The following is a 25,387-nucleotide window of genomic DNA, read 5'->3' on the forward strand; positions in this document are numbered from 1 at the left end:
TATAATAATTGTTTAAACAAAATGTGCAAATATATGACTGTGTAATATCTTTGATTTCATATTTCATATTTATATTCCATATTTCATATTAAGATGAATATTTTAATTTTAACTGATTAAGTTTTAATCTTGAATTGGTATTGATCTGTCATTATTTCAAAGATATGTAATTTTTAAATGTTAGTTGTTAATTTTTAATTGTTAATGTCTTAGTTATGCATGTTAGAAAGATAATGTAAAAACTATTAAATAATATGTTTAAATGTGGTAAGATGAATAAAAAGAAATTGAAATTTGAAATGAATTAAATGTAAAAGTGAATAGCAAAAAAGTGACATGTGGTATGTATAATTGATTATGAGGTGTTACACTTTGATATACATGGCAGTAGAAGATTCAACCTATTTATTATTATTATTATTATTATTATTATTATACTATCCGTTTACCCGCGCTAAGCGTCGGGTGTCGGTTGTATTTCTGGAAATTAGTTTTTAAAGGAAAATAATTTATAGAGACATGGTACTTATGGCGTATTTGAGATTACTTATTGGATTTTTAAAATGTCAGGAATTTATGGCTTTTTGGAAAAACTTATTTTTGCTTATAAAGTTAGTGTTTGCAAAGCGGCAACAATGAATACTTTTTTTTTCAGCAATTGGATCCACTCGGTATCCACATAATGCAACAATGATAAATGTTTTAAAAATCGGTTTTTAAGTTGAACTGATATAATGACCGGTTCGGCCGGTTCGACTGTCAGACCAACCGTTTCTATAACTTTAATGTTTTTTCCTATTTTCCTACGCACACACATACATACATACATACATACATACATACATACATTCATACATACATACATACATATATAAATAAATCAAGAATTTGATGTTTATATGTTCAAAGAATAAAAATATACATAAACCAGCTGACAAATACATTAAAAAACACATAATCATAAATTTTACATCAATCCATATGCATTAAAAAGAAAATAACATATAATACCAAAACAAAATATAGTTTATTTAGAGAAATCTAAATAGATATAAAAAAATTACCAAAGATTGTTATGTAAAATGTTTTATTCTCATGTGTTTTTATTCAATTTAACCAAATTTAACCGATTCGGGTGGTTTAGTTAACCGATTTAACCAGATTTTTGTAAAACCAACCGGTTCATTCCGATTCATAAATATGCATAAAACCGATTTGAATTGAACCGCTTACATCTCTAGTTCCCGGTCAAACTGGTTTGACCGGCCGGTTCAAACCTGTTTTTAAAACATTGACAACGAATAATGGTTAAAATATTTGCAATATATGCCTTCGGTGTTCAAAATATCAAAAACCTATCAATCATACTTATTTTTAGATTACTAAATTGGTTTTTATGAATAATGTTCTGTTTAAAAAACGAAAATTATTTGAATAAATTTGTAGCTTTCTTTTTGCCGCTTGTTATATGTATAATTCATGAATGAAATATCTGCAGGATGTCCAACCAGAAACAGAAGCCCCAAATCAATACACCAACTTGACATGCATACAAGCCCCAATACCACATCAAAAATTTGTTTTAAAAAATTGTAACTTTTTGTCACTCCAATTTTATAAACCCTATATCTAAACAACCTCAGTTAATCTCACTTTCTCTGTTTAATTTTTCCTTTCCCGGGTATTGAGAAAAAAAAATAACCTACCATGAGAGAGTAATAAATTTTACCAAATGCAATGCTCCTAATTTTTTAGCATCCTAAAAAACCTATTTTCTATTTAAATAAACAATCCTCCAACTCTATCTCTCTCATCTTACCTTACCTATCTCACTATTTTTCCTATATAAATAATAGTCTTTTTGGGTAGGAGAGGGACCGAACACGTAACAAAACAAATAGTAGGAACCAAACGCATAACAAAAACAAACATTAAGGACCTTTCGAGTTAAAAAAATAAGTTACAAAACAAACACGCAAATTACCGCAAACCATAAGGACCATTCGTTTAATTTACTCTATCTCATGATGCCTCCATCTTGAGGAACATAAAGAATTTTGGAATTTACAAAGCCATATGTTTTCACCCAATTTTCAAAGTCGATCGAATGTTCTTGACAAAATAATTTTGTTTGGGTCTTTTGGCACTTTGTATTTTGGTGATTCCACAGTTTCCAAACACAATGATCATTTGATGCCTCCAACTAAAATAATTTTGTCCATTCAGTTTAATGTACAAAAAGTATGTGATGTTTGATATTTAAAAATGATATTGTACCTCCTATTGAATAAACAATCTTTCATTACGTACATATGGAAAAAACTTGTTGACACAGAAACTTGAGTAAATCGTTGTTGTGTAACTGGAATACAAATTGGCTGAAATGAAGTAAGTTCCTCCCCACGATGAAATTCAAATCGGACCCGGATCTAATTATGGATATTTATCTATGGATAAAGCAAAAACATGTAGTAACCGACCGTCAATTTTAGTTATTGTAAGTTCAGAAATAATTAATGGATTCGTACCTAAATGCATGATGAGGTGGCAGAGAGGTGGGTTGACGTTCAAGATGAACATTTTTTTTTTGCGTATTTTAGGAAGATACTTGCCGCGTTACTGAATATATCAGTAACTCGATATAGAATAAAAAATCACAGATGAAACACATCACTACAGTCGGTTGATTCTGTAACATCCCGGATTCGCAAGGGTAGAGTTGAAGGGCTAAAAGTGTAAGTTTTAGAGGATGACTCGGCGAGTCCATGGATAGACTCGGCGAGTCAGGTCGCGGTCATGATCGCGTGCCGAGTGGCCTACTCGGCGAGTCCCAAGTATGGACTCGGCGAGTAGGTGCTGTATGGAGAAAACCCTAGTTTCCGGGGTTAAGCCCTATATAAAGAACATTATACCCCTCCACAACCTCTCTTATCCCCCCTTGAGTTCCAGAAACCCTAATCTCGTGGAGAAGAGCATTGGTGGAGCAAATTGGAGCTTGGAGAGGTGTTGCTTGGAGAAATCTTGAAGGAGAAGTGGTTTGGATCAAAGGGCTTTGCTTGGACTCGTGTTTAGCTGTTATTGAGGCATCTTCTGGAGGTAATATCTTCGTCCTTAAGCTGTGCATTCCTAGTTTCATCATTTGGGGTTGTGTGGGATGCTTGGTTGTGTGACATTTTGGTGTTGGAGGATGGATCTGAGGTTGCTACCTCAGATCTGGAGTGGAGAAGTCATTGAGTGCATTAAAGTCCCAACCTTTGTGCTATGAGTGAAGCTATCATGTCCCAAACCTTGGTTTTAAGGTGAAAATGGCCTAGATCTCGTTTGGTTCACGTAAAGTTTGCCACTTTACGTGATGGATGGATTGTAGGAGGCTGGATCTATGTTTTGGATCAATTGCATGGCCTGAGATGCTTCTGTATGGATTCAGACCGGTGGAACTCGGCGAGTCACATGGGTCGACTCGACGAGTTGCTTGAAGATGGCGTTGAACTCGACGAGTTGGAAGAACAACTCGGCGAGTAGGTTGAAGATTGCCTTGGACTCGGCGAGTCCAGTTGAACTCGGCGAGTCATGTCGAGGAAGTCCCAATATTCCTGGTTGAGTCGACGAATCGGTGAGTCGAGGGACGACTCGGTGAGTTGGGTGTGAGTGGACTCAGAGTTGTTGCACTCGACGAGTCTTGGGGTGACTCGGCGAGTTGGGTCACTAAGTGAGGGAAGTCTGAGCATAAGGGCTCGGCGAGTCATCGGGTTGACTCGGCGAGTAGGGTCTGTCAGGGGTTGACTTTGACTTGTCCATGGTTGAGCAGTTGTCTTCCAGGGGTATTTCGGTAATTATGGGTATTTATTGGGTTATTGTTGATGTTCAGTGGAGGAGTTGTGTCAGAGCTCGAAGCAGCGGGATCTTATCTTTTCAGCCGTCAGTTTCGAGGTGAGTTATCCTCACTATATCAACAGGGTCTAAGGCACCAAGGCCAGCCCTTATTTGTATTAAGATTCAGTTACGTTTATCATGTTGTTGTTGGTTGTGTCTGCATCCTGGTAGTTAGGATGATACATGCTAGGGGGCCTTGTAAAGGTCAGTTCTCGATATGCAGAGTAATGCTATGCTAGTGAACGGGTAGGTCGGTAGCCCGGATAGAGTAATGCTATGCTAGTGAACGGGTAGGTCGGTAGCCCGGTTAAAGTAATGATATGCTATGTGATCTGTTTACTCGGTTTGTTGATTATGTCTGTTATATGAATGTATGTTTTGTATACATGGTTGTTTGGACTAGAGATGGGTTGAGGCGGGTCCTGCTTTGTGCTGTAGGCCAAGATACCCAGGGCGGACCGGTTGAACCGAAGGCCCAGTGAGCGGTCCGGATAGGCTGTAGGCCCCACGTGGGCGGACCAGACGTGCCGAGGCTCGGAGAGTGGACCAGGCCGACTATAGGCCCGATGCGGGCGGACCAGTCACACTGTAGACTCAGAGAGTGGACCAGGTGGGTTGAAGGCCCGATGCGGGCGGACCAACCCCGCTGTAGACTCGAAGGACATGACTAGACCCGGAGGATGGATCCGATGGACTGAAGGCCCGATACGGCGGACCAGTCACGGTAGACCCGACATGCATGATTGTTCTATGTTCTGTTATGTTATGTATGAGTTATATGTTTTGGGCCGGAAGGTCGTAGCCTGGAAGGGCGTATGCGTGGTTGGTATCTTGGGGGTATCTCACTAAGCTCTCGGGCTTACAGTTGTGGTTTAATGTTTTTCAGGTTCTTCAGGAGACTGTGGCAAGGCGAAGGCGCGATCGTACCGCTCCTTATGATTTCGTAACGACATGATTCTGGGAATACTTAAATGAATTGTATTGAAAACCTTTTTGTAAACATTTTAATGAAAATCGGGTTGTTTTGAAAATTTTAAATTGGTTGTGTTTTTCGGATGTTACAGATTCTGCCACCAAATGCACCAAAAAAGACATTCATCAATGAAGAATTCGGAAACCACTCGAATATTTAAAAAGAAAAAAATAGTATTTTGTGTATTTAAGCTCTTATTAATTGGATTCATATGACATGTTTCAATCTCCAAAGCCAATGTTTGGGTCAAAAGGTTATTTAAATCAAAATTGTTTCTGTTAATAAAAAATTGAGTTGCAATGTTTAATCAACAGTCATCAAGTCTAACTTCCTTGACACTATACCATTTGGATGTTCGAGTTAGAAATTAAGTAAATGTGAAGTTACATATTACAAAAGAGAAAGGTTTGTGCTATGACGATTTGATGGGTAGTTGAGAAACCCTTTTATAATGCCCCATCACCAACCTGTTAGAATCATATTCTTGGATCTTCTTGCGTGGGATTTCTGGTTATCACCCTATTTCATAAACATTCTAAATAGCTGTAACCTCCAAAACTCTTTCATCACGTGATCACCTAATGAACCTGCAATACCCTGTGAATGTATACGGTCAAAGATCATGGTCCAACATTGCTACTAAACTGAAGCACTTTTAGCTCATTTTATACGACAGACCGAAAATATTAAGAAACCGACCTGCATGCATGTGATTATTCTTGCTTATTCTCATAAGAAGTGTTCCTATCAAAGATTTCAAGACATCCTTGAGTAGCCAACAACCATCATGTAATATATCACCTCCAACAGCTTCATAGGGAAAAGAAGACTATCATATATGGAAACTATGTTATAAATGGTGTTTGCATCTTCAATATCCCACAGCTAGAAACCAAATTGATACCCAAGTAGAGCATTCATAATGAGACATCTACCTCACATTCAAGTCTATCAAACCCAAACCGAGCACCTTTGTTTACATAACATGGAAAAGAAAGGTCATTTCTTAGTACCAGAAACCAAACCAGTGGATAACATATCAAAAAGAGCTAGATACCCTATTGAACACTGAGCAAGAAGAACGTGTATATAAGGTGTTTACCTATGCTTGTTTGTGTTAAATGAAATTCAAAACTAATAATTGATAATTTGTTCCTTGTGTACATTCACCCATTCAATTGATAATACTAATGGCATCAATAGGTAACAGTTGAACAAAGTCATCAATTTGTAAACCAAATCCTTATACTTTTTAAAGCTATTACCAATATAACAAAATTTTGAAAAATAACAGGAAGATCACCTATTTCCAATTCCAACAATTAAACAGATAAAAAGTGGATACTCGTAAAAGCTATCTAGTACCAAATCTATCCAAAAGCAATAATCGAAACAATAATCATAAATTTCCTTACAATTCAATATGACGATACACTTTACTTTATTTGATCCAATCCTAATACAATACCTTAAATTCCTGTACATATTCAGAAACTGAATTCAACTTACATATAATAATTCACAAAATACAAAAAATAAATAATCGAAGGAATGAGAAATGGAAAAATTAGAGGTTTACCTTCTGCAACAAATTAGTTGTTCTTAAGAAAAAAGCCCCAACTTCATCAAAGAAGATTAAGATGAAGATGTAGCTTCAATTAAAAACCCTAGAAAATTTAATAGAGAATCAGGATTGATGTAGAAGAGAAGAGAGATGACTGAAATTCAAAGTTGCATATTCGAATTTCAATATAGAATCCCTTCAATTTACGGTTCAAACATGTAGGGGATGAAATTGTTGCCTCCCTCGTATCATCCTCCTCGTTCCCATGGAAGCCACAGAACTGTCTGAAGAGAAATAAGTGGTGTGTAACGTTGCTCCAGTTGGACGCGATGTCAGCTGACCGAAAAGATGAAAATAGGGAATGATCAAGAAGTGACAAATATAAGATAAAAACAACATCACCTTTCTTATTGGGGGAGAGGGACAATAGTACATACACAAACTACGAGCAAAATCGAAGCAGACCTCATGAACTGGAATCCAAATTGAAATCTACACATATATCTTTTGTTGAAAAGACTCAATAATCAAATAAACGGGAACAACAATCGCCTTTCTTTCAAAGCCAGTAAAAAAACGATAAATCGATCGTCTCCAGCATAGAGTGAGAACAAGAATCAACTAATAGAAAACCTATGATCTGAAATTATACATACCTTAAATACAGAAGATGGGGTCGACAAAAAGTATAACATTGAGTAATGAGGAGGCGGAAGAAGGAGACTCGTTAGGGAAGAGGTGGAGGAAACCTGGAGGGAAAGGAGGAGGCGTGGGCTTCAACGGGAAGCAGGTGGCAAGAAGCTTTGGCGGAAACGCCGTCGCCAAGAAACAAAAACTTATCGTGAAGTCTTCTGCATCAGCGTGAGGTCAGGATAACCGGAGAAGGAAGCAGGTAAGTAGCTTAAGACCATATTCGTTAAAAAGCCCTGCCCGACAGCCTTCTTATTGGAGGAGGAAGTAGCTTATCGACGTGAACAGAAGGCGTTGATGGAAGTAACTCACTGTTCGAGATCGAGAGAGAGAGAGAGAGAGAGAGAGAGAGAGAGAGAGAGAAAGAAAGAGAGGCGAGAGAGATCACTACATCTTTGGTGGGGCAAGTCAGCAGTCGTGGACCTTCGATGGGAGACGTCAATGGAGAACACTCATCTATGGTGGAGACAATGAGAATTGGTTTGATGGTGGCTGTGTTTAGGAGATTAGGGTAAGATTAGTGTGTAGTGTAATAGTTATATGATCCGTGTAGTGTAATAGGTTATATGCTTTTATTATTTTACATGAGGTAATATCCTTAATAATACAGTAAAGATAAAGATATATATAGAGAGGTTTATGTTTTATGGAAAACAAAAAAGCTTAAAAAAACCCAAAAATCAATGCATAAAAAAATATAACAAATTACTGAAATCGTCCCTGTAGTTTGGTCAAATTTGCATGTTTGGTTTTTAACTTTCAGTACAAGAAAAATCATAAATAGCCACGAAAACTTACTACAGAATTGACATCCGTAGCTATTCTATTATGGAATGTGCTACAAAATGGCTTTTCGTAGGTATTTTGCTACGGAAATAGCTACGGAGTTACATTCCGTAACTAAACTAGGAATAACTACAAAAAGTTACCACGTAATCAAAATCTGTAGATATTATACTAAGGAATATGCTACAAAATGGCTGGCCGTAGCTATTTTTCTACGAAAATAACTAGGGAGTTGCATTTTTGTAGCTAAATCTTGAATTGTTGTTACAAAATCAACATTTGTAGCTATTTTACTATGAAATATACTATGTGGTTGTTGGTTGTAGCTACTTTGCTACGGAACTTGTTCCGTAATCCATTTTCGTAGTTATTTGGCTACAAAATCAGTTACAAAATAAAACTACGTAGCTAGTTTGCTACATAATAGAAATTTGTAGCTACTTTGTGATGAAAATTTGCTACACAATAAAAATTTGTAGCTAATATACAACAGAACTTGTAACGGAAAGATTAATCGTTGTTATTTGTGTATCTAAGTTGTTTTTGAATTTGCAAAATAGCTACAGAATCTTAATTCGTAGCTATTTGGCTACGGAATATTTTGTAGTCAATTAGTTACGGAATATACTTCCGTAATAAAATACAAAAAAATATTTTACCAAAAAAAATAAATTACTGTTTTTAATTGTGTTATGATTTTTAATTATAATTTAATTATGATTAATAAAATTCTTTTCATATTATTACGGAATATCGTCTCATGTGGTTGTAGTTAGATAAGTCACTTTTCTATTTATTTGAGATTGGCCACATTTTTTTTAATCATTTAGTCAGTTTCCGTCAAATTGTTTGTGATTTAATACGTTTACTCCCCCACGTGTTTTCTACTGTTACTTCTAGTCCAATTGTTTCTGGTGTTATACATTTAGTCCCTCCACTATATTCTAAGGTTTGTTGGTTTATTTCTGATCCCTCCACTTGCTTCCACCACTTTTTTTTTGTTCCATCTAAACATTATTAGAGAAACTGGAGTAGAAGTCGGTGAGCTACCGTCCATCATTGCTTTCCGATTCCTCTGATAATCAACTAGAATGCATATATCGATCGATTGAGACTTCCATCTCTCTTTTGGAAGCCTACGATGCCCGTTGCGATCTCCGACGCTCCCCTTTCTTGCACCTCAAGCCCCTCCCCCTTTCTCTCAGCCTCCACCACCACCTGTCGCCGACGCCTTCTTTAGTTCAGTTCAATTGGCCGTTATTTACTTTGTGGTTTTTCCATTCGTCTTATTCTATCGCCTCGTCTGATTTACTTTTGTGTCGGAGGTTTCATTGTTGTTGTTGTTGGGTGCCAATTTTTGAGGGACCGGTTTATTATGTGTGTAAGAGGCATACACCAAAGTATTTTACTTATTGCTGATTTTTTTGACATGATGATTTCTGCTTTTTCGATTTTCAATTTATGAGGAGTTGCTATGGCTTTGTTGTCTGCGATTCAGGTATGTGTACATTGTATTAATTATTGCCTATTTTCTAAGAATATTTGTAAATCATTCCCCCTATCGAGTGAATGCCTTACTGATACTGTCAGTCTAATTCTAACTACTCTCATCTCATATTGACCTCGGATCCTTTTTAAGTTGTCGAATCACCACCTTCAAGTAGGACTTTGAGAGGTTTCCATGAAGAAGGTCGTACAAACACAAGATTCGCTAACCAATTTTGTTTATTTTATTCTGACCTTTGTGTGTTCTTTCAATTTTAGATGAGATATTCTTATATATGTTAAAGGAAAGATAAACTGGTAAACAGGTGTAGAGTTTTTTTCGAATCAAGAACAACAGTAGGTCTCATGTCAATTGTAGGGTAAACTATGTAGCAAGTTCAGTAATAACATGTTTCTTCAACCTACATCCAATCTATTTGGCGATCTGTTGATTTGATTACATGTTGCAGGTGAAGGATGTTATGAAGAAGCAAGATGAACTTCCAGTATGTGGTGAAGGAGATCTGATAATTGAATAATTAGTGGAGCTAACAAATAAAGGATGTGATTGTCTTCTGGTGATTAATGATGATTGTCACTAATAGTGATCTTTGGCATATACTCAAAGCTAGCAAAAGGGGATCATTAAACTTACTGTTGGTGAGATGTGAAATAGGTAACATTAATCATAAATAACTTTGATTTTGTGGAAAAGAGGATGAAATCTATGTGTTTAGCACTAGGGTAAACTATGTAGCAAGTTCAGTAATAACATGTTTCTTCAACCTACATCCAATCTATTTGGCGATCTGTTGATTTGATTACATGTTGCAGGTGAAGGATGTTATGAAGAAGCAAGATGAACTTCCAGTATGTGGTGAAGGAGATCTGATAATTGAATAATTAGTGGAGCTAACAAATAAAGGATGTGATTGTCTTCTGGTGATTAATGATGATTGTCACTAATAGTGATCTTTGGCATATACTCAAAGCTAGCAAAAGGGGATCATTAAACTTACTGTTGGTGAGATGTGAAATAGGTAACATTAATCATAAATAACTTTGATTTTGTGGAAAAGAGGATGAAATCTATGTGTTTAGCACTTTTTTTTTTTGACAAATATTAGAAATGTATTGTGGTTATAGGAATCTAAGAACCATATGTACAAAAAGAATGGTTGTTGAAGCAATGAAGAAGATGGAGGCTCCTCCATCCCTATTCAGTTATTGCATGTAATCAATGAAGACAACATGGTGTCACCTGGTCCTTGAGGGTTAGATATAGATGCAACAACTACAATGTGTTAATGGTAAATGATAGTTTCGTCCAAGTTTTTTTTTTCTTCAGGGGTCTTGGTTTATCGTTTTAATTTTGTATTGAGAAATTGTTGGTTTGTTTGTTTTACTCGATTGAAGCTGAACTTGGTCTGATTTTGAATCAGACTAAATGAATCTTTTACCCTTACATTCCAAAATAAAATTTCATAATACTCATCAAATTAAAACGTAATAGCCACTTATATGCATTGAAATGAGCTTCCATTAATTTTATAATCTCACTTCTTATCTTTAGCTTTATTTGCAACTCTTATGATATGAATTCAGGATTACAGATCAGATAAAAGGGGAGAGTGGATACTTAACCAAAGAATGAGGAACTATAGAAGTTGTACAGAATGTATGGGGGATATACAAAGGATAAATGCATATTTTCTTGCAATTTATGTGTCACTGATTCTACCGGAATAAGAGAAGGAAAAACAGAAGCAACTCATGGCATTATTGGATAAACATGTTACAAAATAATGGCCTAAAGCTCGATTATTTCCTTATGGATCATGTGCCCATTCATTTGGATTTTGTAAATGTGACATTGATGTTTGTCTTGCAATGGGAAATGCAGATATTGACAAAGCAGAGATTTTGTTGAAGCTTCCAAATATTTTGAAATCAGATAATCTTGGGAATGTTCACGTAATTCTCTTGTAGGGTAATTGGTCTTTTTAGGTTCTGTTTTCAAAACAAATTCAATCAATTTATTATCTTAAACATGAATCCTAAAATTATGCAAAACATAATCAATTCTCAGCTCTCAAAATCTCAAATGACCGTTTTGCCGTTATTTCTGTAGGCATTGACTCGAGCCAGGTTCCCATAGTGAGGCTTATGGATCTTACTATTGGAATCCGTTGCGATATTTGTGTAAACAACTTGCTTGCTGTTATAAATACAAAGCTTCTACATGACTACTCAAAGATAGATGTAAGATTGAGACAATTGCCCTTTCTCGCTATGCGTGAGTTAACCTCATTCCTCTTCCATATTTAACACCTGTCCTTTTTTATAATCTAATTTTTTTTTAATTTACGTTTCAGGTATGTTTTGATGTGCATTATATGAAAGAATGTGTACCTGTAACCGGCGCTAGGAAAGGAGAGCAGAAATGAAGACTTCAAAAATTGTTTGGCCTGATAACAACGCATCAGAGGATACGACTTTATAAGGTTAGGGTTTATAATTTCATTAATTTTGGTTTTAGATTTTAAAGATTAATGAAATGTTTGAAATTTAAAATTTAAAATTATTTGGAGGGAATGATAACATGTTATGGAATTATGATTTTTTTAATGAAAAACCTCCGTTGTTAAAAATGGATCCGTTTGTTTTTTAAAATAAATAATACGAACTGTTATCTGAAATAGTTGATATGGGTTAATAAAACAGTGCAATTTCATTTTTTTTCTCATCTGATACAACTAAATAATTCCATAATAGGTTAAAAAACATAGGAAAGATGAACTGATTTTATTTTTTAGCTACTTTTATGTGTGTATTGGACTATAGATGTTTGTGTGTGCATTGCTATTATTGTCATAAAGGAAAGTTGTGTTAATATATATATATATATATATATATATATATATATATATATATATATATATATATATATATATTACAAATAATAGCAATCTACTTTGTGTAAGTTTACATGTTTAAAATGAAAGTAAGATGCTATGATGGGTTTAAAAGGAAAGTAGGCCGCTATTATAGGTTAAAGTGAAATTAAGATGCTATGATTGGTTAAAAATTAAAGTATGTTGCCAATATAGGTTAAGAATAAAAGTTGATTGTCATTATGGGTCAAAACGAAATGACATCCTCAATAAAAGAAAAACTTAAAAATTTTCTTTTTGAATAGTTCATAATTGCAAAATAAACATTTATATTTATATATTGTTAGTTTAATAATCAAGGAAACATTTATATATATTATCGGTTAAAATCTTTTTTTTTTTTTTTTAACAATACTTAGTGGCATCCTATTTTTTTTTTAAATAAAGTATAGCAACTTCTATGCACGACTCATTCTATTGTTCTAGCACAAAAAGTCTAAACTACAAGAATTTCCCCTGTGCGTGTCACCATTATTCATTACATCAAAAAAAGAAAGATTAAATTATATACTAAAATTATAATAGTCTTATGTTAATGCAATAAATACTTAAAAACAATTGAATTAGTTATCATTATGTTTCTTATGTATATGGTAATAGTGTATCAATTAGAAATTAGAAGAGTTGAATTTTTTTTATATTTTTTGTTTATTTTCAGATTTTAAATCTCTAGTTGGTAAAAAACTAGAGATATAATGAGATTTCATACAAGAGATTTCAATGTTAATCAAGTTGTTTGTAAATTTGATTTGGCAGGTTTTATCATTTTTCTTGAGCATCTGTGATTGTTTGTGTGTTTATGTTGGTTCCAATATGAACTGTATGACAATATTTGTAATGAATATTCAGTTTTTTGATGATTAGGGAACCATTTAAAAGGATTTTCGATTATGTAATATATCTATAAAAATCTATGTAACTATTAAAAGTAAATTTATTGTATTTATTTATATTTCAACGAATATTATAAATGAAAATTGGATTTTGTTGAATATTTTTATCGTTATGATTTTGTTTTGGAACCTATATTTGCTATGGAACAAATGGTTACGGAATTTGCTACGGAACAAATGACTACGAAAATTGTTACGGAACAAATGGCTACGGAATTTGCTACGGAACAAATGGTTATGGAATTCGGTATGGAACAAATGGCAACGGAGTTTGTTACGGAAAAAATGGTTACGGAATTTGCTACAAAACAAATGGCTACATAATTTGTTACGGAACAAGTAGCTACGAAATTTGCTACGCACCCCATTGTTATGAAATTGTTATGGGAGTGTGTTATAGTTAAATTGCTACGAAATAAACATCATAGCAAAACCGCTACAGAACTATAATTTTGTAATTAAACAGTTTGCTACAAGAAATATACCTACGAAATCTCATTGATAAATTTTGTAGCAACTTCTATAGCTGTTCAGGTTTAGCTACGAAATTTTAGCTTTTAGCTACGAATTTTTTTCGTAGCTAAATCAAAATTTTCTTGTAGTGGTATAACCAGTTATTATATCATATGATATGATTTAATAAGTAATATACAAAGTTTTGAACACTTTAGTTAACCAGTTAGTTATTTGATCTTTGAGTTAAAGAAGCTAGCTAGACAATTTTTGTCTCTTTCAACTTGGTTTGGCCGAAACTTTATGAGAGGTATAGAGGTTGCTTCTCAATCTCCATACCTTGACTCCTATGCTTATTCTACTAGTCATTATTTTAGTGTATTTTAATGGTTATGCTTTACTTTGTATGAGATATTTAAAGGAGTGTCTTTCATGAGTTTTGGACTAGTTTTTGCTCTTGTATTTCTCTCAAAAAGTAAGTGGCCGAAACCTCTTTTCTTCCCTTCATCTTTCTCTCTTTAGAAGCTAATTTGGTGATTAAAAGCTTCTTTGAGTTGTCTCATTTAGTGTTTATTTAAGTTACATGCTTAAAGGCTTAAGACACTTAATAATACAAGAAATAACTAGCATTTCAAGTGCCTTAATCTTGATGGTGGATACTTGTAGAGAATATCATACTCTTTGATTTTTTTATCTTCATCATCGTCCCAAAACCAAATGGCTTCAAAGACTCTAAAGAATGTCATTCTAAAACACTTTATGATTGTTTTTAATATCATTCTAACATTTATAAATATATAAATCATAAATAGTTCGGTTTTGTTATAAGCTTCAAAATAAAATTATAATTTTTAAGCTTCCGTTACTAGTTTTTTTATGAAAAACAAACCTATGTTTTATATCAAAACTTATCATGTATGTTGTGAGGAAACATCGGCATCATGTTAGAATCTTGTATATTTTGGTCATTGAAGGCCGGAAACAATTTTTTCTTAAAATAACTTCTTTGCATAAATGTGATATCAAAATTGAAACATTCTTGTATGAATTAACATCTAAGCCCTATTAAATTTCACACATTTGATCTGTTGAAAATAAATCGGGGTTATATGAACTTATTTTTTAAGAAGCAAATTGAGTTACGTATTCTATAGTTATTGGTCGTTATAACATATATTGTCATAAGTACGCTATTTTGATCATTTGATCGACTAAGTCTTCCAATGCATTCAATTCTATCGTCACACAAGGGGGTCGAACTTGGATCATTCGAAAAGTACCGAAAATTGTAACCTTCTTTTTTAATTCGGATGGAGTAAAGTGACAAAATCCATGCCCATTATTTTTCCCATTTGAGGTGCTGTTTTTCGTTATTTTAATACATCTGCAGTCCATTGCTGACTAATGGTCTTCAAGATTCAAACTAGGCGTCTTTTAAGTTAAAATCCTACTATATCTTCACCTATATATTGCACCACCAAATCCACTTCCATTTTGCAAATCTTTCTCAATTCAATCATCACTTATTTACCTCTACAGAACGAAAGCGATAACTAATACTCATTTTCCGGCAACGAAATCGTGACCGGCTCCATCCCATCCGACCACCAACGCTACAGCTAAAGGGATGGATGTCCGTCGACGATCTTCGTTGAAACAAGCTGCAACCAAAGGTAAAACAATGGCAGAAGATCAGTATAACGATCAGATCTTTAATAAAGCTACCGACAAAAAGGTTGTGGATACCGTTGTTCCTCTTCCGATGGGAATCTCCAATGGTGTGTTCTTCACTGTCTTCTTCTCCGTTGTATACTTTCTTCTAATCAGATGGCGTGAGAAGATCAGAACCTCGACCCCACTTCATGTCGTCACTATGTCAGAGATGGCTGCTATCGTCTTGTTCGTAGCCTCTTTTATCTACCTTCTCGGATTCTTTGGGATGAGCTTCGTCCAAGCCACCCCATATTCCGATGATGAGGAAGAAGAGTTGGAAGTTGATGAAACCGAAATGGTTAGGAAAGAAGACACTCGTGCCACCCCTTGTGGTGCTGCACTTGACTGTGAATCCGATGTTGTTGTGAAGCAAGTAGTGAAGAAGGAGTTGGTGTTCGTGCCAACAGACACAACAACTGTGACCGAAGAAGACGAGGAGATTATAAAATCAGTGGTTTCAGGTAAAACACCATCGTACTCGTTGGAAACAAAGCTTGGGGATTGCAAGCGTGCAGCTTTCATCAGGAGGGTGGCGCTTGAGAGGATCACCGGAAAATCCCTTGATGGTTTGCCACTAGAGGGTCTTGATTATGAATCGATATTGGGACAGTGTTGTGAGATGCCAGTTGGTTATGTCCAGATTCCTGTGGGAGTTTGTGGGCCGATGTTGCTTAATGGAAAGGAGTTCTCTGTTCCCATGGCGACTACCGAAGGATGTCTTGTTGCTAGCACCAACCGTGGTTTCAAGGCCATTTATGCATCTGGTGGAGCCACCGCCATCTTACTTAAGGATGGTATGACTCGTGCTCCGGTTGTTAGGTTTGGAACTGCGAAGAGGGCTGCTGATTTGAAGTTCTTCTTGGAGGAACCACTTAACTTTGACACTCTTGCATCCGTTTTCAACAAGTAAGTTCATGTTTCTTGATGTACATAGATATACTAAGTGATGAATATGATAAGGTTTGCACTAAAAAAAATCATTAATGAACGACATAAGGAATCCATCGTGTTAGATACGTGGAATCTTAGATGATCTCTCAAAAAGATATCATTAATTAATAGGAGAGAGAATTAGAGAAACAAAAAAAAAAATCAATCTATATAATGGCTACACAAGGATTAGAGACAGATTTGAGCCAATGTTTATGTTACAACTTGAAATGATGCTTAGTTCGTTGCAAATGGTTCCATTTTAGCGACGGATTAAATCCAATGTTGTTGATTTTCTAGTAGTGTTGCAACTTAAAGGAAAAGAATCTTAAATATTCTATTGTAATGAAAGTTGGTTAATCTTATTTTCATGCAATGATTTTAGATCAAGCCGATTCGGGAGGCTTCAGAAGATCCAATGTGCTATTGCTGGGAAGAATCTATACATAAGGTTTACATGCAGCACAGGCGACGCAATGGGGATGAACATGGTGTCAAAGGGTGTTCAAAACGTTTTGGAGTATCTTCAGGCTGATTTCCCCGACATGGACGTGATTGGCATCTCTGGAAACTATTGTTCCGATAAAAAACCAGCAGCCGTGAACTGGATAGAGGGGAGAGGTAAATCTGTGGTGTGTGAGGCAATCATTAAGGAAGATGTCGTGAAGAAAGTATTGAAGACAAACGTCGCTTCGTTGGTTGAACTTAACATGCTCAAGAACCTTACAGGGTCTGCCATGGCTGGTGCTCTTGGTGGGTTTAACGCCCATGCAAGTAACATCGTGTCAGCTGTATACCTTGCAACTGGACAAGACCCTGCCCAAAATATTGAAAGCTCCCACTGTATCACGATGATGGAAGCTGTGAACGACGGAAAAGATCTTCATGTGTCGGTGACTATGCCGTCAATCGAGGTTGGAACTGTCGGCGGTGGAACTCAGTTAGCTTCACAAGCTGCATGCTTAAACTTGTTGGGAGTGAAGGGCGCAAACAGGGAATCACCGGGAACAAATGCCCGGCAGTTGGCTAAGGTGGTTGCTGGTTCTGTTCTCGCCGGAGAACTCTCTCTTTTGTCGGCAATCGCCGCTGGGCAACTTGTAAACAGCCACATGAAATACAACCGTTCCCAAAAAGATCTTACCACCAAGGCTTGAACTTCTCGAAGTCCATCGATTAATAAAGGACGAAATGAACCATATGTTTATCTTTGTCTGCAATCGCCGCTGTGATTCTTGTTTCCGTTGGTGTTTTTGTGTTATTGCTTTTGTTCAGCTGGTTTCATTCAGCTCTTAGTTGTAAACGATACCAGGTTAAGGTTCAGTTGACTAAATATTTTCGTGTGTTGTTTAAGTGTTTAATTAATGTATGTTATGTTGTATTTAATGCGTATATCAATAAAGATTGTTATGTGAATGTCACGTGTTCAAGTCATGAAAACAATTAATATTTATGTCGGATTTGATCCGGCGTTAAATAAAACTAAGCATAGATTATGGATGGACTTTATTCAATAAAATAGCAATGGATCTACTAATCCTTGAGTTCAATGTTTAAGAGGTAAACACAAAAACTTAACCGATTTAGAACCAATAATTATAAGAAAAAAACAATCTAGGGGAATACGGGGCGGATTAAACGATCCGTTCAAATATAACTATTGCATCATTACATTACGGTTTGAAACTGAAGATTTTAGAAAACAAGTTAAATGCAATATTTTTTTTATAGCATTTAGGAAATTATTTTTTAATTTATTATGTTTGCACCGTTATAGAGGTAAACCGAGGTAAACGGAAACCAAACCCAAAACAAATAAAAGCATCTCAGCATACATCATTGCTTAGCTTTAAATTAGGTCACACAAATCTAGTTGTAATATATTTCAAAATTAGGATACTTTCCTTTATTTTTTGATTTGGGTAACACCCATCTTCATCCTTAATACAAACTTCTCCTAAAAGCCACATGTTATTCTTTTAAGCATGCTTATTGCCACGTGTCACTACTCTCTCTCTCTCGATTTCCATCTATAATACCAACTAATCATGAAGAAATTGTTTGGAAATCCCTTAAAATCAACCATATTTACGTTATTGTGGATCTCACATTCATATTTACTATGACTTTTTTTTTCCAAAAAATCAACAAAAATATTTTGAATTTCATTTATTAGCAAGATATTAGAATCCTTATCCTTCAAAATTGAATCGGCTCATCATATAAGCTAATCGTCATTACACCTTCACCTCCATCGCACCCACATCCCCTTTATCTGTTGCTCTGCCTCCTGTCTTCAACGACCGACGCCATTAATAGATTTTTCTCTTCTTTAGTTCATCCTTTAATTCTGGCAATTTTGCATGTTTTCTACGTGTAAATTGTTGATATCTAGGCTGTTAGTCTTTTATTTTTAGGATTTTTCGTTTGTGATTCTTGCAAATTTTGTATTGTTTTTAATCTTAAGGAAGAATGTGAACGACTTTGTTCGTGGTTATGTATTTTTCTCTCCATATGTATTGATATCGATTGTGGAACTCCCTCTCCATCTATGTACTTTCTCTTCACAATTTCCTTTTTATGATTTTCAAATTTTGGAACACCAACACTACACAAGGTTAGCAAACTGATTTCGTGTTCTCACTTTCTTTTGTTGGTTGTTACTATGTTCAATTGCATGTATGTACGCATGTGTGTTTTACATTATGTTGTTTTACTAAGTTTCTTTTAATTCCAAATTAGTTAATTACTAGATTTGCAAAGTGTTTGTTTTTTTTTTTGGGGTTAAATTTTTTCTGAAATATATCTCCTCTTCCTTCACAATTTGTCATCCCACTTCATTTCGCCAATGCTATTTGGTTTTGGGCTGAATGGATTTGCAAGTTATTTTATCTTTTTTTTTTTTTTTTTTTTGTGGTTAAACATTTTCCTTCATTAGAACAAGAATTATGCCAGTGACAATGGAACACCTATTTGCTTCTTGCCATTCAATTTGCAATAGAATTCCATCATAAAATTGAATACAATGGAGTATATCAATCTATTAGGCAACAGTGCAGTGCAGTGCATTTTCGTGATTTTGACACAATTTTGAATTTTTTTATTGTAAACAGGGGAACAATAGAGCTTAACCATATCTAGATAATAACTTTCAGGGGCTTTGACTTATAATTTGAAATATATTAAGTTAGTTTTTCAATATGTAACACTAGATCTACAGGCTCAATACAGGTACATACATTTATTCATTCTTGAATTGCATGTTTTTTTTAATTAGAAGCTTTATGCATTTTCCTTCTTTTTGACATTAGATCTTTAATCCAGTCTTGGTTGTTTGTATGTATGTACGTCATGCACCATGACAAATATAAGGCTCCAAAATTGAGTTATCTTTATGATTTATGATTGTTGTTCAACTTTAATCCACGCCCAAAATTGAAATTTCAGCTAAGATTCCTCAACGAAGAATTGTTAATAAGCTTTGTTTGATATTTTTGGAAACCAGATCTTCTTTCATTTTTCTATTTTGCATCGATTAAGTCACTACAAGATGATGCATATCAGGTTTGGTATTTCTGTTTTTTCTTTAATAATCATCTGTCGTATGGCTTTTCTGCTTTTGGGTAGTTCTTTTTCTTTGTTTTGACACACTTTTGTTATTAATTGTAGAGTAACCAATTTTTGGGTTCGTATAATCTTTCTGATTAAGGTGATAGATTGAAAGGTGGATGTTACACTCTTTTCTTATTAATTGTAGGGTAATCAGGTGGAGATGTAAGCAACTGACTTGATTAAGATGGATATTGATGTGGTGAAGAGCGGTTATATTTCATTGTTGCTAGTAAAATCCCTCGAAGATATTGACCTTGGTGGTGATAATTTCTCTTCAGGTTTCTGATATATTCCCTTTTTATTTTTATTTATTTTTTCAAATCCGGTGAAGTCTTTGGATTAATGACTTAAACTACACTAAAATAAAGCATTTATTTTCTTGCACTCCTTCGTTTCTCCTGTTTCTATCCGAACTTATGTTTCCTTGCAATTAAGAACTAGACATATTTTCATCTCACATTTAATCCATTTCTTATTCATCTGACAAGGTAACCCATTACTCCACGAAATCTATTTTTACTTAGGGGGTGACAAGGTAACCCTTGAATATTTATGTTTTCATGTTTTTACAACCTAATAGGTCTATGAATTCAACCAAGCTCTCCATCTTGCTCAACCTGATCTTGTTTTTGTGTTTTTACAACTTAATAAGTCTATGAATAAAAGGTTGATATATATATATATATATATATATATATATATATATATATATATATATATATATATATATATATATATTGATTGCATAGTTGATGAAGCGTTACAAAGACTGCATATCTTCTAAAAACAGGTCGGGGGAAAACATCAAAGACACAAAAAATGCACCAAATTACCAAACTAGAAAAGCATAATTACATGTGCCAAGACCACCAAATCAGACCAACGAAAACAAAAACAACCGGAGACCGATAAGCAGCCAACACTCATTAAGGGAACCATCGGCAAAATTGTGAAGAACCCAAAAAGTTCAAGACACCCTCAGTTGAAGATTTAACCGGTTGCTTAAAATCGGTCAAATTTTGGAAGTGAAAAACAAAGCTTTTTTATTGTTTTGGGACTAAAAATAGCATTTTATAGCATCTTACAGAAAAATAGTTTTTTTTTATTGCAACCTACTATAAAAAGCATTCTACTTCATTTTATGACTGTTCTTGGACTATAAAACATAGTTCTTTTTTCGTGTGCACACACCATGAACAATTACTTTTGGGCTATTGACAGGCCTTGAATAATTGGGATTTCTATCATGTAACATCCCAATAATATGAGCCAAAAATTTCATTTTTGAAAACATATACTTAGCAAAACATTAGTAGTAAAACATACACCAACTACATCATTTCATAAAAGTGTGCGTGTCTGGAAAACAGTTTATAAAAACATAACAACGTCAGAGTACAATCCCCAGGAAGATCTCATGGTGCGGAATACAAGCGTGTGTGTGATGGGCCGCTACCGCACCAGCTCTTTCCCCTTCGAAGAAGAGGAACCTGAAACCAAAACTGAAAACCGTAAGCATGAAGCTTAGTGATTTCCCCCATTATACCGCATACTATACAATCGCATATCATACATATTGCCAGACATTTCTGGGGTGCCCGACCTACCCGGTACGGCCATTTCGGGGTGCCGGCCTACCCGTATCAAGCCATTCTGGGGTGCTGACTACCCATGTCAAGCCATTCTGGGGTGCTGACTACCCTTCGGTCCTGAGGACCGAACCTCGGGGACTATTTCACCCCCTACTACTACTATCACATATAATATAACTAGCCAGCATGCAAACATATCATCACATACTATCAGACGTACGTGGGATGTCTGACTACCCTTCGGTCCTAACAGCCGAACTCTAGTACTATCACATACAACATATCATGCTAGCATATAACATATCAGGTAGTATCAAACCTAGATGATATCACAAAGACAATCATCTATCATACATCTCCTACTGGTAGGTCGGCATTGTAGCCTTAGACCCACCGCTACTGGAAGGTAACTCACCTCGTGGTAGCTGATGGTCTGTGTGGGAATGGTCTGTCTGCTGCTACTGCTCCAGAAATCCTCCGGCTGCAATTCCCACCAAACACTTAGTCAAATACTACTAACCGACCTCATGGTAAACTGACCATTTACCCTTAACCAAACCATGAGTTAAAGTCAAAGTCATCTTCCAGTTGACCTGACTCGCCGAGTTGGCCTATCAACTCGCCGAGTCCCTATCCCTTTTTCTGACCACTATCCCGTCTCTACTCGTCGAGTTTAGCATTGACTCGACGAGTTTTCCTTCCAAGCTAAAGGCCAATAGTCCTTCATCCTACTCGCCGAGTTGTATGAACAACTCGCCGAGTTCTTCTTCATCCGAAGAACACTCTATGCTGAGACTCGCCGAGCTGTATGAACAACTCGCTGAGTATGTTCTTGAGGCAAGAAGATTGCCCTGAACTCGCCGAGTCATGGCATTGACTCACACGAAAAGGGGGAAAACTCGGGGACTCGCGACTTGGCTCGCCGAGTCCGAGGGACAACTCGTTGAGTCGGCCACATGCAATTACTATACACTCGATTTTTCTTGAATCCAGCTCATACCATTCACAGATCTGGGTTTCTAGGGCATGAATTACACGTAAAGTTTCCAACTTTACGTGTAAATAATCACCAATGAAGGTTTTTAGGGCTCAAAATGTACCAAAAGAGTAGATCTAGGGGTTTCATGCAATATGACTCCATAAAGGCAGTAGATCCAAGCTCCAGGGACTCAATCATGCCTAGATCTAGAGGCTAACAACTTATTACAACCCACAATGCACAAACAAGCTTGGGGAATGGCTCAAGAAGGACTTTCATGTAGCTAATAGAGACTACAAGCATGAAAACAGAGGGGAAACGAGTTATACCTCAAGGAAAGCGCTGAGATGACACAAAGATGCCTGGCCTCCTTTGTCTTCCTCTTCCGGACGTGCTCCAGATCTATCTCTCTATCTCCCTCTCCCTGGCAATCATAGAGTCCAAGGTAGGGCAAGCTGAAAAATTAACATGCTCTCGAATATCAGCTCGGAGCATGTCATGGTAGGAGGCCCTCCTCATGTCCTCATCACCCGCATACTAGGGCACTAATAATGCCCTCTCCCGGAACTTAGCGGTGATCTCCGCTACAGTCTTCGTCGTCTGCCTCATATCCAAGAACTCCCTGGCCAGCTGTTGAAGCTCGACAGCCGGCGTAAACTCTATCCTGAACCTGGTCGCAAAGTCCGACCAGATCATAGCCTCGACAGCCGAGACTCCCAACGAGTCACTCACGGACTCCCACCAATCCCTAGCTCGATCTCGTAAACACCCTGCCGCAAACCTCACCTTCGACCCCTCAGGGCAGAAGCTAATCGTCTGTGCAGACTCAATGTTTGCAATCCTTCGTCTGGCAACTATGGGGTCCTTCGCCCTGTGAAAATCCGGCGCACCATTGCCCCTGAAGTCCTTGAAGAACAGTGTGCGGGATCCTGACTGGCCAGATGTCATGTCGCTCCTGAATGCCCTGAGGCGATCCTCCATCATCTCCAATATCCCTTCCTTGATCGACCCGAAGATAATGGGGGTCGACTCAAGGATGCCTCTGGTGATCTCTGACGCGATGAACTCACGTAGCCCCTTATCTACTAGCTCGGAACCTGATCCCGAACCTGATCCCTCTTTTGTACTGCCAACTGCTGGCCTCGGGCGTAGTACCACCATTCTGAAATACAAAAGAAATAACAACTGTTAGCGATACTGATACCTCTGGAGGGATCACACCTACTACAAGTTCCTTGGTCTTATCTTGGCCTTCCTCGGTTCGGGTACGGATCCTCTGCTTTCAGTAGTACGGGCCCATACTACCTTCCACATCTATCCGTACCTTCTCCAAAGACTGCCTTGACTCTACCAGGTCCCTTCCACTACCGCTGATAACTGCTACTCTTATCCTAGGCTTTCCCTAGGAAACCTCTGACTCCACCCAACCCAGTCCTCAGCTGTTGAAGGTCTCTTTGTGATGCCAATTAGCTATTACCTGAATACAATCACATGTGACGAGGCTCGGATAATCCTTCGAGTAAGGGACTCATCGCTACAACGGTTAGGACTCAAACAAGAGCTACGCAATAGGGTCAAATCCAACACTCTGAGATTATTCAACCCTAATCACATGTGACTTTAACGTATTCACCTAACAGCTAACTCCCATCACTCAAAGCCCACATAGCACAAAGCAAACAACATTTAGACAAAAGGAAACAATCTTAAGCAACTATATCCTCGTAGAGAAAAACTAAACTAGCATACAATGATAAACTCGTACTATCAGGCATAACCTAAACAGGCTACCCTACTGCTGTCTACTCAATTCTAGCATGCAAAATTTTCATATACTGAAGCACATAAAGCGGGCACATAAGGCATCACTCCTAGATCCTTAGTCCTATTCTACCATGTTGTTCTACAGGAACTGATAAACATATATAAACCTATATGGGTACATTGGGGAATACTTACTTGAGCTCGGCCGGTCGCACACGTCACACACTTCGTTCCTTCTTAAAAGTCTTTACTTAGATTTTCAGAAAATATTTTCTTCTTTAAAATCTTTTAATCCCTTGATTTGAGTTCAAACACCACCGAAGGCGTGTCCGAATCCCTCAAACCAGGGCTCCGATACCAGCTTGTAACATCCCAATAATACGAGCCAGAAATTTCATTTTTGAAAACATATACTTAGCAAAACATTAGTAGTAAAACATACACCAACCACATCATTTCATAAAAGTCTGCGTGTCTGGAAAACAGTTTATAAAAACATAACAGCATCATAGTACAATCCCCAGGAAGATCTCATGGTGTGGAATACAAGCGTGTGTGTGATGGGCCGCTACCGCGCCAGCTCTTTCCCCTTCGAAGAAGAGGTACCTGAAACCAAAACTGAAAACTGTAGGCACGAAGCTTAGTGAGTTCCCCCATCATACCGCATACCATACAATCGCATATCATACATATTGCCAGGCATTTATAGGGTGCCCGACTTACCCGGTACGGCCATTATGGGGTGCCGGCCTACCCGTGTCAAGCCATTCTGGGGTGCTGACTACCCATGTCAAGCCATTCTAGGGTGCTAACTACCCTTCGATCCTGACGACCGAACCTCGGGGACTATTTCACCCCCTACTGCTACTATCACATATAACATAACTAGCCAGCATGCAAACATATCATCATATACTGTGAGACATACCTGGGGTGTCTGACTACCCTTCGGTCCTAACAACCGAACTCTACTACTATCACATACAGCATATCATGCTAGCATATAACATATCAGGTAGTAGCAAACCTAGATGATATCACAAAGATAATCATCTATCATACATCTCTTACTTGTGGGTCGGACTTGTGGCCTTAGACCCACCACTACTAACCGACCTCAGGGTAAACT

General features: G+C 36.6%; 1 protein-coding gene and 3 long non-coding RNA genes across 4 annotated transcripts; 3 read left to right on the forward strand and 1 right to left on the reverse strand.

Moving 5' to 3' along the window:
- Nucleotides 1-2,948: 2,948 nt before the first annotated feature.
- LOC145008519 (uncharacterized) lies at nucleotides 2,949-4,904 on the forward strand. Its single transcript, XR_013663516.1, has 3 exons — nucleotides 2,949-3,096; nucleotides 3,869-3,930; nucleotides 4,760-4,904. It is a non-coding gene; the product is annotated as an uncharacterized LOC145008519 (long non-coding RNA).
- A 202-nt stretch (nucleotides 4,905-5,106) lies between these two features.
- On the reverse strand, nucleotides 5,107-7,620 carry LOC145008852 (uncharacterized). Its single transcript, XR_013663677.1, has 4 exons — nucleotides 6,426-7,620; nucleotides 6,262-6,323; nucleotides 5,546-5,816; nucleotides 5,107-5,443 (listed from the first exon to the last, which is right to left on the reverse strand). It is a non-coding gene; the product is annotated as an uncharacterized LOC145008852 (long non-coding RNA).
- Nucleotides 7,621-15,145: 7,525 nt separating this feature from the next.
- Nucleotides 15,146-17,727, forward strand: LOC145008851 (3-hydroxy-3-methylglutaryl-coenzyme A reductase-like). Its single transcript, XM_078967476.1, has 2 exons — nucleotides 15,146-16,290; nucleotides 16,700-17,727. Exons 1-2 carry the CDS (start codon nucleotides 15,299-15,301, stop codon nucleotides 17,466-17,468), a joined length of 1,761 nt encoding a protein of 586 aa, XP_078823602.1. The 5' UTR covers nucleotides 15,146-15,298; the 3' UTR covers nucleotides 17,469-17,727.
- Nucleotides 17,728-19,757: 2,030 nt separating this feature from the next.
- LOC145008139 (uncharacterized) lies at nucleotides 19,758-20,971 on the forward strand. The gene is made up of 3 exons (XR_013663280.1): nucleotides 19,758-19,875; nucleotides 20,069-20,201; nucleotides 20,714-20,971. It is a non-coding gene; the product is annotated as an uncharacterized LOC145008139 (long non-coding RNA).
- The last annotated feature ends 4,416 nt before the right edge of the window (nucleotides 20,972-25,387 follow it).

Source organism: Lactuca saligna, chromosome 8 (assembly GCF_052625555.1).
Source record: "Lactuca saligna cultivar CGN05327 chromosome 8, ASM5262555v1, whole genome shotgun sequence".
NCBI lineage: Eukaryota > Viridiplantae > Streptophyta > Magnoliopsida > Asterales > Asteraceae > Lactuca > Lactuca saligna.

Excerpts from the sequence above, each read along its gene's own strand:
- LOC145008851 (XM_078967476.1), top strand. The coding sequence starts at position 15,299 with ATGGATGTCCGTCGACGATCTTCGTTGAAACAAGCTGCAACCAAAGGT. Across the intron at positions 16,291-16,699 it reads CTTGCATCCGTTTTCAACAA|ATCAAGCCGATTCGGGAGGC; the intron begins GTAAGTTCATGT and ends CAATGATTTTAG.